The sequence below is a fragment of the Cynocephalus volans genome, chromosome 2 (assembly GCF_027409185.1).
Source record: "Cynocephalus volans isolate mCynVol1 chromosome 2, mCynVol1.pri, whole genome shotgun sequence".
Classification (NCBI taxonomy): domain Eukaryota; kingdom Metazoa; phylum Chordata; class Mammalia; order Dermoptera; family Cynocephalidae; genus Cynocephalus; species Cynocephalus volans.
This window is the reverse complement of record NC_084461.1, coordinates 159314328-159335420: the sequence shown is the minus strand read 5'-3', so window position 1 is coordinate 159335420 and position 21093 is coordinate 159314328. Positions and strand designations below refer to the sequence as shown.

General features: G+C 40.7%; 1 protein-coding gene across 2 annotated transcripts in view; it reads right to left on the bottom strand.

The window, feature by feature from the left end:
- The window catches only part of RUFY1 (RUN and FYVE domain containing 1), a 48106-nt gene extending 27247 nt beyond the window's left edge, over window positions 1-20859 (bottom strand). Inside the window, exons 1-5 of one of the 2 annotated variants that reach the window (XM_063085448.1) lie at window positions 20578-20859; window positions 11207-11380; window positions 9832-9949; window positions 5131-5232; window positions 1837-1960 (exon numbers count right to left, since the gene is read on the bottom strand). In XM_063085448.1, coding sequence (XP_062941518.1) covers window positions 1837-1960; window positions 5131-5232; window positions 9832-9949; window positions 11207-11366 — 504 coding nt within the window. In that variant the 5' untranslated portion in view covers window positions 11367-11380; window positions 20578-20859. Of the gene's footprint in view, window positions 1-1836; window positions 1961-5130; window positions 5233-9831; window positions 9950-11206; window positions 11381-11590; window positions 11609-20577 lie in introns of those variants that run through there. The other variant, XM_063085447.1, reaches the window with a different exon arrangement.
- Window positions 20860-21093: the final 234 nt, after the last annotated feature.

Sequence of the window (21093 nt, the reverse complement as noted above, 5' to 3'; positions counted from 1 at the left end):
GAAAGAAAAACATACAAAAAATTAGAATTTAAATGAATATTCTGATATTTTACCACCTGGTTAAAATTACTTCTTTTTGTTTATTCATTTATCACATTGTTTTCAAAAATCAACAAAGTTCTTTGGGTACAAAGTAATTTTTTAAAAAAAGGAGACCTGGATCTCTAGACTAAAGTGGTGACCTTAACTGACACTTCTGAGTCCTTCTTTCCTTAAATTTTAGGTGAAATGGTCTAACCAGTATTTCAGGGAAAATTAATAAATGATATTGAGAAAACTGGTTTACTACTTGTAAAAGAAATCTAGATTCCCACTTCACACTGTGTCAAAACAAATGACAGATTATTTAAGTGTAAAAAATACACATTTAAAAAATTAGGTTAATTTTTTGGGGGAGTGGCTGGCCGGTATGGTGATACGAACCCTTGACCTTGGTGTCATCAGCACCACACTCTCCCAAGTGAGCCACCAGCCAGCACCCAAGGTTAATTTTCAGATGGGGAAAGACCTTCAAAGCATAATGCCTTAGAAAGTATAAAAGAAATGTCTGCTAAATTTGATTGCAAAAAAAATTAAAAATTCAGGGTCGGCTGATTACTTCAGTTGGTTAGAGCATGGTGTTGTCACACCAAGGTCAAGGGTTTGGATCCCCATACCAACTAGCTGCCAAAAAAATATAAATAAACAAATGAACAAATAAATAAATAAAAATTCTACAAGGCACATCATCCCTGAGAAACCAGAAAAAAGATTTTATAACAAAAAATTCCAACAAAGTGTTAATTGATAACCTTAGTTTATAATAAGGAAGTGGAAAAAGAGGGAAAACTAAGAAAAAAGGGTGAAGGATATGAAAAGATAGCCAAAACAGCCACAAAAGCTGAACCACCAATGACAAATAAAACATGAAAAAATACTTGTAAGTCTGAAATAAGTTGTTTTGCCTATCAGGTTGAAAAAGCCCAAGAATGCTCATCTTAGCCAGTGTCAGCAAGAAGAAATGGCTTCACTCACATGTTGCTGGTGGGTGTATAAAATGGAAGACCTTTCTGGAGGTCAATTTTATAGCATCTACCAAAATGTGGAATGTGTATACTTTGACACAGCAATCTCAAAATTTATCTTAAGGAAATAAATGGACAAGAGTACAAAGGGGCTGGCCAATTAGCTCAGCTGGTTAGAGTGCAGCCTTGTAACATCAAAGTCACGGGTTTGGATCTCCATACAGGCCAGCCACCAAAAAAAAAAAAAAAAAAAAAAAGAGTTCAAAGAGGTATAAGGATGTTTACTGTTGTTATAATATGGAAACAACCAAAACTAATAAGATATTGGTTACATTATGGTATATTAAGGAACTGAATACTACGTAGCCATTTAAAATGGTTTGGCCACTTTTAACTCATGACCCAAATGGCTGCTAGATCGACCTTTCTCAAACCCAGATCATTTTAGTGTAGCACTTAAAAACTTCCGACAGCTTCCCAAAGCTCAAGGGATAAAAGCTAAATCTTTTAGTATGGAATTGATGGCCTAACAACTGGGCCCAGCCCCCATCTTCATCTCACTCATTTAGCATTCTGTGTTCTAGCCAGCAGAGCTGTTTTCCTGTTCCTAAACATGCCATGCTTTCTGTGTGTGCCTGTGCCTGTGCTATTTCTTCACCCTTTCCTGAGAACTTCCCCAGTTGCTCCCCTTCCACCCAGCACAGGACCTTGCCCAGTCCTCTATCAGGGGGCTGTTGCCATTTGTCCCTTTCTCAGGTTCAGTATATGTCTGCAGATCGTGTGTAAAATCCCTGGCCGATTAATTCCACGTAGAGCCAAAACTCCATTTTACCTGAGAATCCAAGTCTTCTCCTTTTAAGCAGAGATTGGCATCAAGAACATTGAGTCCTACCAGCAGACCAACAATCACCATTCCTTCTTCTTCCATCATCAATGCCTCAGGCTCATAGAACTCACTGAAAGAGAGTGACATGACAGGAGAGCTGCTCAGAAATGCCTTTACCACTCCTTCACTCCACCTACCTGGACTTTTCAACCCTTAGTCGATGGCCTGGCTACCAACTTCACACAGGAGCCAGAAGCTGCCTGGTGTGTATTCCCTTCCTTCTTTTCATTTCCCTCCATTGCTTCAAGAGCTCCTGGTTCCTCTGTCCTCTTTTCTTCCTGTGGCTTAGAACAGGCTCTTCCCTCCTCCTATGACTGGCTCCTCTGTTTAGCCCAGGACTCCAGTCCTTCTCATCTCCTCTTGACCACTGCATTCCTGACTATCGCTCCATCACTCGTGTGTCTCCACTGGCTCCTCTCCTGCGTTGATACGAACTACTTCTACATATAAACACATAAACAGGAAACAGGATCCCACAGCCTCCCCACATCCAAAAAAACCTCTTCCCTCTTTCTTATGTCCCATTGAGCAACATGTGCTGCTTTTTTTTTTTTTTTTACCTCCCAGTCATCTCAGCCATTTGGCCATTTGCAGTGGGGCTGCATCCCCTGTCTATTACTGCTTCTGGTCACCAATGATTTGCTTATTTACTAAATCCAATGGCACCCAGTGTGAGTGAGTTTGTGTGCACGTACACATGAGAATTCATTGTCTTAAAAATAAGTTCATTAGAACGAAATCTATAACTCAAAGTCACTCAGTGTAACTGCGTGGAGGATACTAACACTGATAAAGCAAATGTATTTCACAGGGCCTAGTTTCCAAGACCCTGTAGTTTCAGGTATAGACTAACTTTTTAGAATTACACATAGAAATGTTACGCTTGCGAAAGACAAAAAACTTTCCCCAGGCTAAAGTCTCTGTTGTAGATAAAGAATTGTAACACAGCAAAATTGCTGGCTTCAAGGGCAGATGTCCTTGGTGCAGCTAAACCTAATGATTGTTGCCATGAGTTATCTTACTGTTCTTTTCGTAACCACCCATGTTCCTTTTCTGTAACTTTCTGGCCTGGAAAATAAATACTGAAAGAAGACCCCAGTTCAGTGTTAATTTTCTGAGGAATGCCTCTCTCTTGAGGGTTGTGGAAATTAACCCCTTTGGGGCTTCTCACTGCTCAGAAGAAATGGGCTTTGAGTCATCCTTTGTGTCTCCGTTACCCTGGGGGAGAGGTGACATAACTGCACTCAGAGTACAAAGTATATGAACTTTATTTGAAATCAGTATCTATCATGCAAGGTGTGGGGAAAATAGTTTAGTCAGGCTCCCTCCCCCCAGGTCTGGTTGGGGGTCCTGCAGCACATTTCTTGTAAACAAGATGTGTGTGGGTGGAGTTAGTGTGCATGTACACCCATGTATCTTTTTAGTTTGTTGCTATTGTGTGTTCTTCAGTTTGTGAAGCATGGCTGGCTGCAGAGCTCATGTCTAAAAATAGAGCATGTTTACTTTGCTGGCAGCTGCTCAGTTTTTTTGGACTTTGCCTTAGCAGTTGAGTTTCTGAGTTTCTCTTTGGACTGCCTCAGCTCTTAGACGTGTGTGCTGAATAAAAACTACTCTTTCTTCAACCAAGGCTCCAAGGACCTTTTTTCTGGTTACCTAGCTCGTAGACCTGCATGTGAAGGATTTGTGACCCAGTCTGGACAACGGGCTTGAGGGGTCTGTGAGCTCCTGACCTAGCTTTAGCTCTACACAAGGGTATGTTCAATAATAAGCTGTGACTTGAAAACACTGAACAACTTGGGTTTTAGGCCATGCTGTAAAAGATATTTTTATCTCAATTAGAAAAGAGAATTAACTCTAGAGCGATTCCTACCTTATAAATTATGATAGTCTAGAGAAAATTCCTTTTATAATGATTACGTTTGGCTATATAATAACACATGTCAAAAGTGAACCAGTCATAAATTTGAGTGATAGCCAGTTTAAGTCTTTATTGATACTAAGAGATATAAAATTTTACAAATTGAATATGGAATCTTAAAATAGGTAATATAGGTATGTTCTCTTACAAAAAGTAGGGTTTTATGCTTTAAAATTTCCCCCTGTACCTAGTTCTAAAGTAATTTTTTCCTTTTATCCAATCTAATAAACACCATTTCATTGAAATTTAATGGAGTAAGCTGTCAGTTACCAAACCTTAGCTATTGATATTTCTGAATTTTCTTCAAAATGATTTTTCAAAATGAAAAGTCAGATGAATCTTCATTCATAATGACTTTCAGATATCAGTGCTCAAAAAAAAGGCTATTTTAAAACTAAGCCACAAAATATTTAATATTAATAATTTGGGGGTTCAGCTTGGGGTCCATAGACCTGAAGGTGTTAGTGGAATCACCATAATGTCAGTCTACAAACATGGTGGGTATCCTTAAGAATGTTGGATAGAATGAGAGGTAGCCAGTAAGACAGAAGGGCTGTTAATTTGATCCCTCCTTTATTTGCTCATTAATTCTCTCATTCACGGAGAGAGCTTCAGGAATTATACCCTCCTGGTTCTTCTACCCAATTAGCTACTTACTGTGTTTGTGTCTGTAGATAAAAAATGTCACTTTCCTGAGAAAAGTTTTTTTTCTTCTTTTCTTTTTTTTTGGTGGTGTGTTCTAAACGACTAAACTAGAGCTTTTTTCATTTATAAAATTTTAGATATTAATATTGTTTTTTAATTTGACATACTTATCATTCATATATAGTGAGAACACTTAAAAATCTACTCTCAGACAGATGGCTGGTTGGCTCAGTTGGTTAGCTCCATGGTGTTACAACACCAAGGTCAAAGGGTTCAGATCCCCATACTGGCCAGCCAAGAAAAAAAAAATTTACTCTCTTAGCAACTCTCAAGTATACAATACATTGTTATTAACTATAGTCACCATGTTGTAGGATAGATCTCTTGAACTTATTCCTCCTGTCTAAGTGAAGTCTTTTTTTCTTTGACCAATATCATACCAACTCTCTCCACTCAGCCACTGCTAACCACCATTCTACTCTCTGCTTCTGAGTTAGATTCCACATATAAATGAGATCATGGGTGTCTTTTTAAACTGTGGTAAAATATATATACAACATAAAGTTAACCATTAAAAAAATAATTTGAATAAAATCTATTTTAATTCAAAGTGATCTACAGAACTATGTTCTAATTATTTACAAAGCAAAAGATAAGCAAAGAAGGTGATAAAATACCTTAAGAGATGTTTATTGTCTATAAGCACTTTCAAGTAATCTGCCAGTTTCTTTTGCATGAGTGCAAGATAAAGCCAAGCTCTGCCTCTTCCCACAGCTGTCCTAGAATTCAAACAGAGAATCAAACAGTTGTGGCATAACAATAACAATAAACACAGAGAAAAACACCAATCTAGCCCCCCAATTTCACACATGCACACACTTGTGAATGTAGACAATACTGTAGAATACTGCAGAATAGCTGCTTTGGGGTGTGGGGGAGGGATGAATACTGTCTGGGCAGGCAGAGCAGATGGCTCACTGCACATCTCTGAGTACTGTTTGAGTTTTGTACCATGGGGTGATTTTTTTTTCCCAACACAAAAAGAAAAAATCTTAAACCACAAAAATCTGATTTCTAGACAAATACAATCACATAAAATTTTACATATATTCATAAAATTTCACAGGAAGCCAGGAGATATGAGGTTAGATTTGTGTAATGGATAAACCTTCTTTCAAAAGACTCGTACCAGCCAGCCGCCCCCCCCCCCAAAAAAAAAAAAAAAAAAAGACTAATACAGAACATAATTAGTGCTTGTTAAACTTTTTAAGTCTTACATTAAGGCAAATACCACATGATCTCACTCAAGTATAACCTAAAAAATGTTGATCTCATAGAAGTAAAAAGTAGAATGGTGGTTACCAGAGGCTAGGGAGGGTTGGGGGGAAGGTGGACAGGGAGAAAGGTTGGTCAATGGGTACAAAGTTACAGTAGATAGGAAGAATAAGTTCTGGTGTTCTATTGCACAATAGGGTGACTACATTTAACAATAATGTATATTTAAAAAGAGCTAGAAGAGAGGATTTTGAATATTCTTACCACAAAGAAGTTATAAATTTTTTAGGTGATGGATTTGCTAATTACCCCGATTTGATTATTAAACAACTATTATGTGTCAATTAAAATAAAACTTAAAAACAGAGTGTTGAAGTCTTATAATATTTGTTTCTTTTTTTTGGTAGCTGGCTGGTTATGGAGACCCCAACCTGTGACCTTAGTTTTATAACACCGCACTCTAACCAACTGAGCTAACCGGCCAGCCCACTCTTGTAAGATTTCTAAGGTATCAGCTCAAAGGTGCAATTTATGTTTTATTTTCAATTGTGATAAAACACACACACAACATAAGGTTTACCATCTTAACCACTTTTAAGTATACAGTTCAGTAGTGTAAAGAACATTCACACTGTTGTGCAACCAATCTCAGCAATACAATTTTGAAAGGGCCTGCCTTAAACATTAAAAAAAACCAAACCTTCCCAATTGTGGACCTAAAACTGTTTAAGGAAAAAAAGATTCTGTTCTAAGCAGAGTAATTGCATTTCTAACATACAAGAAAGTAATAAAGGTAATGTTGTAATCAATAATCTGCATAAAAAAAGGAAGCGCTCAGGTCCAAAGACCTTGATGCAAGGGTCAGAATGCACCCCAGGTGATTTTAGAATCCAGGCTTCGAAGGGTTAATCTAATTTCAACAATAAAAAAGACTTTGGGACATACCCATACACACAAAATAAATGATATTAAACCAGAGTAAAAAAGGAGAGAAAATAAAGTAGAAAAAAAGATTTATTCTAAGGAAACAATTTAGGATGGACACAAAAATGTTCATTTGGGAACGGTCAACACAGCACTGTTTGTGACAAGAATTTGAAGACTACCAAAAAGCCCCAAAGGGGGGACTAAACAAATCAGCTATGCAACAGAACACTATGTAGCCATTTAAAAAATAATGTTATGAATGAACAGTTGATATGGAAAGAGATTTAAAATCTAATAATATTAAATGGAAAAGCAGCTATAAAACAGTATATGAATATATAGTTTAATACTAAATTTTTATTCTGAATGGGCAATAATACCTTCACTTAGTTTAAAAACCAGAAAGTATTAAAAGGCACACAGTTGCAGCTCCCTCTCAACACTGTCCTCCACCTTCCCATTCCCCTTTTCCCATACATTAATACACTGTTCTTAGTTTAGATTCATTTCCAAAACATTTTTAAGCATGTGAAAAATGTACAAATATAAATTCTTATTTTTCTCCCCTTATTACAAAAAAATTAATGTTGTATATGCTGTTTCAACCTGCCTATTTCACTAAATGTCTGTCATCTTGAAAAATCTTTCATTATCAGTACACAGAGGACATCATTCTTTTTTTTTTTTTTTTTTTTACAGCTTTAGTGTTTCATGATTGAACGGCACCATAATTTACTCAGCTTTTTTTAAAAAAATTTTTATTTTTTATCTAGGCTGGTTCTAATCTTCTGCTGTTACAAATAATACTGAGATAGATAATACTGTACATGTCATTTTCACGTGTTACATCTGTAGGATAAAATGCCTAGAAGTGGAATTGCTAGTCAAAGTGTAGATGGATTTGTAATGTTGGTGGATAGCATGAAGCTGTCCTCCATGAGAATGAGAATGAGTGCAGTAAGATGCCGTGGTGGTGGCGGTGTGGGAATAAAATACAAATAGAATCTCACCTATTTGTCTGACTATGCATTGAAAGGATCTGGAAGGATACCGACCAAGATATTAATAGTTTTTTTTCTGGGTAGTGGGATAATGGAAGTTTTACAATATCTTTCTTTCTTTTGCTTGTTTTATTTCCTAATTAAAAATTAAGCAATTAGGAAAATGTTTTTAACTTTCAAAAAAGAGAGAGAAGCCTTGTCTGGGTTTAAGTGCCAATACTTGAAGTTGGTATCTATCATGTAAAGATATGTTCAATAATAAACTATGATGTGAAAACAGTGAAAAATTTGGGGTGACAGCCATGTTATAAAAGATATTTTCATTTCAATTAGATGAGGAAATTAAATTCTTTTTTTTGTTTGTTTTTAAAAGATACCGGTAAGGGGATCTTAACCCTTGACTTGGTGTTGTCAGCACCACGCTCTCCCAAATGAGCCACGGGCCGGCCCTAGATGAGGAAATTAAATTCTTGAGAGATTCCTCCCAGTATGCAAAATTCATCCTGCAAGTTTCAAACCACCTTAAACAATCCACCATCCCCCCAAGAAAAACCACTAGTCCAAAATGCTGCAGAAATTTTAGAACTTTTGTTAATATGTAATGAAATAGTAAAAACGCTGCAGCTCTTTATGAAGCAAAGTAGCAGCCTTTCCCACATGATCCCCAATAAGTCTACTCCTCCGAAGGCACCAAGAGTAGAGAAATATTATGTATTTCCTTTTTGACAGATGGGGTGAGGATTACAATACTTAAGCTTGTCACTTGTTTAGCATCCACAGGATTAATGAGGAAACATGTGGTAGATATGTAGGTGACAGGGTGCTCTGAGTTAGCATAATAAGACTTCAAAAATGCCTCGAGTGTGCAAATAAAAATAAAGGGGCCTGATTCAAGAGGAGCTGAGAATTAAATAAATAAATAAATAAATAAATAAATAAATAATAAGAAAGAAAGAAAGAGAAAGAAAGAAAGCAAGCCTGAGTCCACTCAAATCAGAAAATACCTGGACACTCTGTCTTGGTGCTTTACTCTTGATGGAGTGGGCTAGTCAGGAAGGGTATGGGAAATTGAACCACATACAGAACAACCAAAGAAACAAGGCCAAAGACTTGGTAGGCTCATAAGAAAGGTCATCAAATAAGTATTTGAAAGGGTGACATGTACACAAAGCTGTAAACTAATGCGGGGCAGGACCAGAGGGCTGAACTAGGCACAGGGACAGAAAGTTTAAATCCAACCTCAAGAAGAATGCACAGGGCTTGGCAGCAAAGCAGTTTAGTGGTACTTAAAGGGTTTTACAGTCCAACAGACCTGTGTTCTCTTCTTGGCTCCACCACTCACTTGCCAAGTACCTTGGGCAAGTAACTTAACCACTCTAAATCTCAGTTTCCACACTTGTAAATGAGGATACCAACAGCTACCCTAGAGGAATTTTGTGGAGTATTGATTGAGATACTGAAAAGAAATATCCTCAGCACAATGCCTGGCATATAGCAGGCCCTTAGAGTGGTGGCTATTATGATCTAAAAATGGAACAGGCTGGCTGTGTAGGAGAAGGGTCAAGCAAAGACTAAACAGTCAAGTCCCCTGTGGTAGACTCTGCAGAGGGTTCTTTTTTATTGGCTCAAGGACCCCTAAGTCCCCTCCTAAATGTGATTTCACAATGATGCCTTATTTGTGCTGTCCAGTTTTTGATTTGGGGCTTATACATAGGGGTCCCAAGGACAAATCCAGACATGGCAAATAATTTATTAGTCCAGGCCTATTCACAAATGCCCCTTGTCCTGGAATCTAAAATCTGCCCAAACTGTATTATTAAAAGAAAACTGCCCAGATGTATCCAAAGCAATGATTCCAGGAGTATAACAATGACTCCTTTTCCTCCTGCTTTTTGGATGACAATGCCTTTTCAACCTATATGACCTGTGTGGAAAAGCAGGAATCACTGTCCCCATTGTAAAGAAAAGGAAACTGAGGCTCAGAGGGGGGTAAATCTTGCTCAAGATCATGTGGATAATGAGCAGCAGAGCTGGGACTAAAGTCTAAGTAGAGTGTGGTTCATGCTGCAATTTGCTCCAAATTAGAAAAAGTTTTATCAGCAAGGAATTGAGAAATGGTTAGATACAGAGGAGTTTTTAAAAAACATCAAATTGGTGTAACTACTTCTCACTCACTTTAATTCTGGCAGATTTCTGACACTAGTAGCTATATCTGATGCTTCTGGACAAAGTCTCTCCACCAGCTCCAAAGGACCAAAGAAAGATTTATTTTGGCCAATAAAACTCTTCTTAACTAAAAGGGAAAACAAAAGTGTTATTGTTAAGAACAGTTGCAAAATTTTTCAGGGGCCCACAGTCTCTTTCTCAAATACCTAGTGAAAGCTACAGAACTCTGCTGCTTAATCCTTCTGATTTAGTCCTGGGGACTGGGAGAGGCCAAGTAACAAATTAATTCTCCCTTCCTCTGGTGACAGGGTTTCACTGATATATCTACTATGGTCTTTCTTCAAGTATTTATTGCCCATGGAAAAAAATAGGTGCCTCATATGACCACCTGTGAAATCCTTCCCCCTTTTCCCTCCTGATGTCAAAATCAATGCTTGATCTCTTCAAATCACCACCACCATCTCTCACTTGACCTGCTGTAATAACTTGGTTGATCTCCCTGCTCCTAATATTGTCACCTTCCCATCCTTATGATCGGCTAGCTGAAAGTTTTCATAAAAATGCAAGTTAGGTCATGTTTCTCCTTTGTTTAAAGTCATCCAAATACACGAAGTTTTTTTGTTTTTTTGTTTTTTTGCTAGGAATGCTTTGCCCCAAATCTCTACACAGCTGGCTCTTCCTTCTCCTTTAGGTTTCAGCTCACATTTCGCCTTCCCAGAAAACCTTCCCCTCTAACCCTAGCTGAAAAGTTTCTTCCTTGATTTATTGTAATTTAACCCATTTTGTTTCCTTGCATTTACGGCAATTTGTAATTGTTTGTTTCCGTGTTTACTGTCTGTTTTGTCTTCTAGAAGTGTGCTGTCCAAGGCAGTTACTAGCTACACGTTACTGAGCTAGTGCAACTGAGGAACGGAATTGAGATGTGCTGTAAGTGTAAAACACAACAGATTTTTAAGCCTTAGTACAAAAAAGAATGTAAACTATCACATTAATAAGGCCTTTAAATACCGATTATGTGTCAAAATGATAATATTTTGGATATACTGGGTTCAACAAAATATATACTTAAAATTAATTTCACCTGTTTTTTTTCTTTTGAAACGTGGCTGCTAGAATGATACTTCTACTGGACAGCGCTGTTCTAGAATATTGTTTTTCTTGCAGGGGGTGCGGGGGGCGGCTGGTGGGTATGGGGATTCCAACCCGTGACCTTGGTGTTATAAGGCTGCGCTCTAACCAACAGAATGTCACTACTTGAGGGTTAGGGGCATTGTCCTGTACACTGCTGTCACCCCAGCACCCAGAATATTTGGCACTGGTGAATAAATACTGAGCAAACACCAAGCCCAAATTTCCCGGCTCCCGAACGCCCCCTCAGGCTCACCTTTCAGCCCATGTTTGAGGCAGTGTTCCATCACCACAAAGAACTGCTGCAAGGGGGCATGGTCCGCATCCAGGCTGCGGCCCAGGCTCAAGGCAGACTGGAGCAAGACCCTGATGCTGAGTTTCATCATGTGCATCAGGTTGGCACGCTCCTCCATCATCTGGCACTTGGAAGCTGTGGGACAGAAGCAGTGTCAGCTTCGTTAGTGGACTATGTGGTCCGGGGTGGAGAAGGGTGGAGGCCGGGCAATGGACGGTAGACGGGCCAGGCAAGGGGGCCAGGCAGGGGGCCAGGCGGTCCGTTCAGAGCGCAGACGTGCTGGCGGACGGATAACGGGGGATTCGCAGGCAGCCAATCCCCGATCCCTGGAGACCACAGCCCCACCTGGACGGCCTGGGCCTTGTGTCAGAAGACAGCCAGTTGGCCTCCTGCTCCAGAGATCGCTCCCAGGCAGCTCAGCGCGTTGCTAGGACGACAGCTCTACCAAGGATCACCACGATTGGTCTCTCCCACAATCCGGTATTCCATTTTCGGCCAATAGAAGGGGACAAACTCCAGGAAGCCCTGCCCAAGTAAACGGGCGTCTGAGGAAGTGTTCCTCCCCCAAGCATTCCTATTGGACGAGTTTAATCCGAGGGCACGCCCACGGAGCTCGTGGGCGCCATTTTGCGCTCTCTGCCCCGGTCGGGTGCCGATCCCCACTCTGCCAAGACGGCTTCCTGAGTCTGCTTTTGTCCGACTGTGCCTCCCGGGTAGATCCTTCCCCTTAGTTCCAGTCTCAAATTATTGTTGCCCGCCTTTTCTCCACTACTAGTGGATAATTCTGTTTTACACACACCTTTTTGGGGAAGTAAAACGGTTAGAATCAAATAACAGCTACATTTCCGTTTCAACTCTATTAATAATATCTTGTAGCTTTGAGAGTAAAAAATTCTGTCTACACTACAATCAATATCGGATATCTGTGACAAGTGCTTATCAAATGTTCCCTCAAACCCAGGAAGGTGGCATCCTAGAAATTAAATAAAAATTCTTTTTCCAAAACAAAAAAAGCTAAAACAAATTGGAGACCCCGCTTGGTCAAGGGTTGGGATCTCTGTTCCGGTCAGACACACACCTACACACACAAACCAATGGAACCCAAGGGCTAGGCACACCTAGATGTTTGAAGGAATTCAACTGCCAGATCCTCAAGTTTCACAGGCACTCTTTTCTTCTCCTACTCTATAGAAGGACTCCTTATCCCCTATCTTCCTCTTGATGCAGTGACTGGGGTGCAGAAAATCCTACCAAACGTAGGTGAAGCCTTAAGTAACCCAAAGGGTGAAGAGTTTCCAATCTCTCATTGCTTTATTGTACTTAGTTAAGGAAGTCAGGTCTTGGGGGAGGGGGGTGGTCTCTAGTTCTCTCTGCTAGGTATCTTGAATTTAGAAAGATAAAAATGTCCCCCCCAATATTAATAAATGTAATTATTTTCAGCCAGTCTCAATAATCATCTCTAGAATGTGCCATTAACGGGCATTTTCCATAAATGAGCCAAAAGCGCAGTTCCAAGTTTTTGATGAAAATGGATTTGAACTATACAATAAACCAAAATTCTTTTGCCAAAAAATATTGTATTAGCAAAGGTATAATGAAATAAGCAACATTTATTTATTTATTTACTTATTTATTTATTTTAAGAAGATGACTAGTAAGGGGATCTTAACCCTTGAGCTGGTGGTGTCAGCACCACACTCTCCCAAGTGAGCTAACCGGCTGTCCGTATATAGGATCCGAACCCGTGGCCCTGGTGTTATCAACACCACACTCTCCCAAGTGAGCCACAGGCTGGCCCTGAAATAAGCAATATTTAGATGTCCCCAACCATTTTGAGTATCTGGGTTAAATTGAGCACCTAAGTGAAAGAATAACAAGTATATTTATCATTTGATAAGTCTTGGTAAAGCCTTTTTGGGGGCAGCTTACCATAAATTGAGAAATTTCTTTAATATGACTAGATTGCATACTTTTGCAAGTTGGTGATTTTAAATTATTTGATTTGAACAAAAATAAAGGAAGGAACAAAAAATTTTAGATATTAGAACAATGTGATTTGGGGCATATAGCTTGGCAGGGGTTCAAAGATGAGCAACACTGCTATAACAAAACTGTCCATTTCCATTAAAATTGATGCTGAATTCTATCATGTTAACAGTAAATCACATACATTCATCTACAGATCCATGCTGATGATAAAAACCAACACTGTCCAGCTCGAGATGCAATTTAAGAAAAATTTATTTATGTAGATTGTTATAAAAATCATATTTATGTTCCTTTTATCAACATAACATTAATAATTTTAATGGTAATTCATTCCAGAAGAAACAGTTTTTATACAGTTAGAGTTTTAAGCACACAAAAATTTATTAAATTTTAACTTATTTACCTATTTTTTTATAAGACATATGACAGGATGACCAATAACATCTTTAAAACATATAAATCTCTTACATTAAGATAAGATTCTGTGGCAGAAGTGGAATGGAAATTCAAGTTCAAAAAATAAAAGGGAAAACGAAAATTTCAAATAGTAAATAACTTGCTATTTATTTTTAAGATGGGTGGAGGTGCATATCAAATCATTAAGGTATTTAATACACTTCAAAGAATCATGTACAGTTTTAAAAGTCAATATTTATTTATTTTAAAAATCTATCACTAAAAAGTCAATATTTACAATAAACTGTAAAATGTATGTGAGCAACTTAAAAATTATGACAAAGAATTTTATTTGTTCACTTTAAAAGTTGGAGACTTTTTTAGGGGGTCATGTGAACAAGAAATGTAAAGATCAGTGTTTCAGGCAATCAGAGCTGGGTGGCACTGGCTCTTACCACTGTTTCTTGGAGCATGGCAATGTTCTGCGGCCATTTCATTCATCCCCTGACGTTAGTTACTTATTCCCATTTCTACTCAATTTAGAGAGTCATGGAAATTAGAGCTGGAACAATTTTTTAGCCGTTCCATCTCTCAATTTTACTAGCTTTGTGACCTTGGCCGACCTATTCACGTCTTTCAGCTTCATTAATAACTGCTCAACACAACTCACAGACTATCGCAAAGTTCTACACTTACTGAATTGCCAAATAAATGGTCTGATCTGAGATCTCAGATTTAACTACTGTATAGGTGCCAGGCCTGTATCACAAATGCATGAAGCTGTTCAGAGGATGAGCTGGAGAGAACATGCCCAATCTCAAGAGGGCCCTAGGGACTTTTTGTTGTTGAGTTCTTTTTTTTTTTTTTTTTTCAAAAAGATGACCGGTAAGGGGATCTTAACCCTTGACTTGGTGTTGTCAGCACCACGCTCACCCAGTGAGCTAACCAGCCATCCCTATATGGGATCCGAACCCGCAGCCTCGGCGATCCCAGCGCCACACTCTCCCGAGTGAGCCACAGGCCGGTCCTTGTTGAGTCCTTAATTATAGACGAGTGATAAGATTCTTTACAAATTTGAGTGTTAGTTTTGAGTAGCCCTTTGGTGTCTTGAAAGATCTTATAATATACTATGGTACTATCCAGTACTGATAGGAATAAAAATGTTTTTACGTTTTCCTAATTTTCAGAAATTTTCACTTATCTCAATGGCTAACTTCAGGAGTTAAGCAATGTGAAGAGGGAAAAGTTATTGTGCGCCATCTTGGAAGGAGCTGCACCAGTTGTGCAGGAGTCTTTTGACACATGGAAATAAAATTTGCGATGGAAGAGAACAGAGAAAGGCATAATACAGAATACTGACTGAATGACACATATGTATATCTAAATAATTTAAAAATGAAAGGATGCCTTCTTCAGTGAGTACCCATATGCAAGACATTGTACTTGGCATGTTAACTCTTATGAACATGTATGTTCTGTTACTCATCCTTTAGGAAGCATCCCTCTAAAAGGCAAGATGTAGTGCCTTTTATGTATATCATCCTGTTTGTGTGAAAACAGCATAAGTGTGTTGGAGTAAGCAGGACTGAAGCCATGTTGGGACCTAAAACTGCCTGGGCTATAGGCAAATTTTTAAAAAAGAGTTTTTTCTTAGCATGTATTTCTCTGAGTTCCTTCTTTTCCCATGGTTATTTGATAGTTTGAACTTTGGTTATGGGGCAAGCTGACATTATTTAAATATAAATGTAAAGTTGTCTTCCAGTCAGCCTGGACCTGCACACTTGCCACGAGACCCATACTATCCAGACCCTGAGAAACCAAGGAAGATATCGATAAAGGTATGCTGACTCCATCCTGAATCAAATCAAAATCCAGCAAGACCCTAAGATAACATCAAAGATGGGAACAGAAACCTGACAGAGCCTTGGCAAGCCCTTGCACCTGGCTCCTTGCATGGAGCCTCCACAGCTCACATCCCCCTTCCTACTGCTTTTCACTTCCCATGTTCCATTTCCTCAGTCCCTTCTATAAAACCGCCTCAGTAAATCTAAGTCTTTGAGATGGTTTTAATCTGGCCATTCTCCTGGTTTACGGGAGAGATGGGTAGCCTAACAACTACTCTCCTCAGGTCACTGGTATTCCTGAATTAAAGCTGACTTCCTATTCCACCAACATTTGACTTTTGGGTTGTTTTTTGTTCGGGGCAGGCAGCCAGACTTGGGTTCCATATCAAGAGGAGAGAGGGAAGCATATGTCCTACATGCAAGTACACTGGGAAGGATACAGCAGTACTGGGGACAATTTCTAGGACGGAGGACTTACTATACACTTTTTTTTTTTTTTTAAACCACGTCCATTTATTACCTTTTAAAAAATCCCCATGGGCTGGCCAGTTAGCTCATTTGGTTAGAGTATGGTGCTAACACCAAGGTCAACGTTTGAAATCCTATACTGACCAGCCACCAAAAACAAAAAATTTAAAAATCCCCCCCAAACCAAACAACTATGGACAATGCAATCACTGTGGTACCAGACACCACATAGGATGATATTTTAAAATGAATATTCAAAGCGTCCCACAACATTCCATTGCATTTTACTTTGACCTCTATCACTAAAAAGTTATCCGGCAAGAGTGCTGCTCACATTCAATCTCTGCTTCTAAACTTTTGAAAAATGTCCCTGTTCTCACTGCTCATGTAAGCAGACCAATGGGAAAAGAGACAGATTGGATGATCCTGATCCTGGCTGAAACGGTGGCCACTGTCTTTCTCCCAAACTGCTTTTCTGCTGCCCAGGGCCCACTGCCTTCCCCCACCTTTGCTCCTGTCCTACCTGACGGCTTCAAATCCTGGTGACTTTCGGGAATCAGCCGCACAGCTCATCCCAGCAGTTTCCCAGGTCAGCCTTTTGTAAGCCATGTTCACAATTTTTGTCAGATTGAATGACAGTTATTTACTTAATAATACTTTATTTATATTGACTAAATAAAAAAGCCCATGTAGTATATATGATGACATTTTACCTATAAAGTTATTAAAGAGAGAAGCAGTGAGGTATTGTGACTAAAAGCATGGGCTCGAGAGGAAGACTGATTTGGTTGAAGTTCGGGCTCTGCCGCTTCTAAGGAACTTGGTCAACCCACTTAACTTTATTTATTTACTTATTTTAAATTTTTTATTGGGTCCTAATTGATTATATGTATTTTTGGGGTTCAATGTTGACATATGTTGATCAAATCAATATTACTAGTATATATATTGTTACAAATTGTACTTATTCTTTATGTCCTTTGTCCAATCTCTCCCTATTCTCCCCTCCCTCTCCCCTCCCACCACTGATAACCCTCGATTTCTTCTCTCCTTCTGAAAGAGTAATGGTTACTTTGTTTATTTTTTGCCTAGATGATCTGTCCAATGCTGAAAGGTGTGTTCAGGTCCCCCAATATTATTATAGAGCAGATGTTTCTTCTGTCACTTTGGAATGGGCTTTGTGGAGAGAGACATCCTCTTCTTTTCTTTGGTCTCCGCTGGTGACTCTCCTTGTGTCAAATGCACTCCAGTGGCTGGTGGACCATCTGCATGGTGGTTGTGACATCTAGCCACTTTTGCGGCAGCTGTGGTTATTGTGGTGGCTGTAGGGGGGCACCCATATGGAAGTGATGATTTTGGCATGATCCTTGGTGCTGGCAGTGTGTCTGGTTGTGGGAGGGGGGGTCTGGTCCACGGCTCCATACCTCAGGTCCCCTGGAGGGCCCTGAGGCACTATTGGTGTGCCTGGGCTGGAACTAATGTTTTGTCCTTTGCTTACTTATAAAATGGGGAACTTCCTGTGGGAACCAGTACTTGAGCTGTGTGCTTGAGCTAAATTGCTGCTTTGCTGCTGTTTCCCTAGGGAAGGCTTTTTGTGCAGCTTAGGGTTTAATGGTTGACCTTATAGGTATTCCAGCTCTCCAGAGACCCGGGGAACCTGGGTTGTGTAGAAACTCTGATTTGGTCCTGAATCTTTTCATCAAACTGTACCCTATGCAATTCTATATTCCTGACAAGTCTCCTCTGAGTGGTCCTGTGCTGACTGGGGTACGGATTGGTTGTCCTTGCTGTGTCCCAGTGTTCTCCCAGTGGGCCCGTCTCCCCCACTGCCCATGCTGCAAACACTTCCCATGGGATGGGCCGTGTGCCAGTCCCTTGAGATGACTCACTGGCCTCTGAATTGCTTTTTTTTTAGTTGTTGTGGTTCCTTGCTCCTGTGTGGGTCCATGGGAACTCTATTAGTGGTCTTGCTGTCCTGGGGGCCACCAAGGCCCTCTTCTCCCCTGCTGCCTCCAAGTAACTCCATCTGAAGGGAACAGTTGTGGCTTTTGCCGGCTCCTGCTCCATGCACTCAGCAGCTCCAGCCTTAAAGTGGCCACAGACTGAAATGTTCCGAGCAGTTTTTTCTTTCTCTCATCGTGGCTTCTCCCGCCTTCTTGAACTTCGTAGGTCTCTCCTCCTCTTCCCCTGAGCTCTAGCGGCCCCAGCTTGGCTGTTGTTGCTTTTTTATAGTTGTAAGTTGGTTGATTTGTGGGAGAGAGTGATGCTGGGGACTGTCTATTCTGCCATCTTGACTGGAATCCTACTTCTCTTTAATTCAGTTCCACATTTTATAAAACAGGATGATAATGGTACCTATCACTTGGGGCTGGTTACATAATTTGTGAGGCCCAGTGCAAAATTCGGGGCCTGGACCAAAGCACTGAAGCCAATCTCCACTTTTCATGGCCCTAATGGGTTGCAACTTCCCTGGGTAGATGGGTAGGTGAGAGGCCACTGTCCTGAGATTCAAAGGGCGTGATCCCAACCCTCACTGGGCCAACCCAGTTTGCAGAGAGGGTCAAGGACGGGTAGAAAGAAGTCCCAGGGCAGCCTAAGTGAGCAGGGAAGGCTGAGAACCTGTCCCAGGAAGGCAGTGGAAAGTGGGACCACACATGAGCCCAGTTCCAAGGCTCCTTTATCCCACTGGACTTCACTTAAAAAACACTAATTCAAAGACAAAATTATTCTTATAAAATTAAGAATTTCAAACATGGGGCACTTCTGAGTGCCAGGCCCTTTTGACTATGCTGATCAAAGCCTGCATTGATTGCAAAACTATGAAGCCAGTCCTCCTACCTTAGATCTGTACATGTACTCATTCATTCATTTATTTACTTATTTTGGCAGCTGGCCAGTATGGGGATCTGTACCTTTGATATTGGTGTTATAACACCATGCTCTAACCAACTGACCTAACCACTCAGCCCTTATTCATTCATTTAATACTCACAGTAATTTAGTATTAAATGAATTAATATACATGTACAGATCTAAGACTAATGCCTGGCACCTAGTAAGCACAATGTAAGTGTTGTTCATATCACTATCATAAACGGAAAACAGGTATTTTTCAAATTTGCTCAACAAATATTTTTTATTTATTTAGTTTTTGGCGGCTGGCTGGTCTGGGGAGCTGAACCCTTTGACCTTGGTGTTATAACACTGTGCTCTAACCAAATGATTAACTGGCCAGCCCCTCAACAAATATTATTCTATGCTAGGTATTGACACATTTTATTTATCAATGAACAGCTAACATTTATTATTTGTTTACAATGTGCCACGAATGATCTAAGAGGCCTCCAGGACTGACTGTCGATGAGTATATAATCAGAAATTCTCTGACGCCTGGAAAAGTCTCCAGAAAAGGTGTCAAGCTGGTGGGAGGTAGATTCCCCAGTTGAGGAAATTCCCTCACTACTATTTCCCATTGCCAGCATCTTAAAACGAGTCAGCTGTTAAACTTTCATCTACTCATTAATCCTTCTTGACCACTGAAAATCTGACAGTTCACTATTCTGGGGTAAGTGCTGACATCTACAGCAGATATACCAGTGGATGGGAGGGAATCAAGAAACCTCAAAGGCACACACTAAAATGCTTCTGAGAAAACACTACAGTCTTTAGCCAGCTCTGTCCCACAGCACTTTCTATGAAGATGGAAATGTTCTATATTTGACTATCCAATATAGTAGACACTAGCCACAAGCACTCTACTGAGCACTTAAAATGTGGCCGTTGGGACCGAGGAACTCAATTTTAATTCAATTTAAAATTATTCAATTTCAATTTGTAATTCAACTGAAAAGTTAAAAATTGAGGCATTCAATTTTTAATTGAATATTAATTAATTTTAAATTTAAACATTACATGTGGCTAGTGGCTACGGTAGTGGACAGCACAGCTCTAAATATTTGGCTTTAGAGGGGTAAGTCAAAATCCTAATATAATCACTGAATGTTTCCATTCTTCTCACTGATATGCTGAAACTCTATTCTAGATTACAAGAATTGAAAAGGACTTTAAGAGGTCATTGGGTGATCAAAGAAATCCCCATTTTACACTCCGGGAAATGTGCGTTGGAGGGGCGGTGGCTTGTCCACATCACACAGCGAGTTGGTGGGAGGGCTCAGGGGGAACCAAAACCTCCTGACTTGGTGCTTTCACTTCACCGTGATTCCGGGATGCGCTGTTGACACCTGGAGGAGGTGTGAGAAGGACTAGCATTGAGATTTTAAAGCCAGCGAACAATATTGGCTTCATTTCTTAAGTGTTTTAAAAATTAATACAGACGACTTAAGACTACATTCGTACATTTTCTTAACCTAAAGTCAAGCAGTAAGAATAATGCTCCTGTCCTGGAAGCACGATTAGAAATGCAGGGTTACGGACGGTAGTCGCCCAACCTCAGGCCATCCGATCCCCCGCATTCCTCTTGGTTTGGCTGCACCGTATGAAGAAAACAGACGAGTAGCGAGGCGGGCAAACAGGTTGTTTTAACAACTCGTCTAACTAGCTGAGCAGCTCACACACCCTCACCAGCCCGGCTCCCACCGGGACCCGGGCCGCGGTGACCCGCCATCCGGAGCCTACCTGCGCGCGCCGCGCCGTCCCCGCCGCCCAGCCCCGCGGCCGCACGCAGCGCGCTCCCGCAGCTCGCCGACAAGTTCCCCGTGGCCCTTCGCGCCAGGGTCAGGATGGGCGCCGACCAGCCCTCGGCCGCCGTCCGCTGCCTCGCCCCGTTCCGCAGCTCGCCCGGGCCCGGCAGCTGGCTGCGGTCCACGATCTCGAACCCTTCTTCAGGCTCCGGCTCCCACCCCGGCTCGGGCTCCTGCCCTGGCTCCCGCCCCGCCAGGTAGCCGTCTTCCCGGTCGGCCATCTTGGCCGCGTCACGTGGCCCGGAGGGCGGGCGCCCGACGTCGTGTGGGCGCGGTGCGGGCGGGCGCTGTCGGGTCCTGGTTGCTTTTTTTCTCTTGTTCGCAGCGTTCTTTCTCCTCAGCACCGGCTTTGAGTTTCTTTCACTTAGAACAGATTCGGGAAAGTACAGATCATAATATAAGAAACAACCATATTCCCAGCAGCCGGGAAGACTTGTTTGCATTGGCAGTT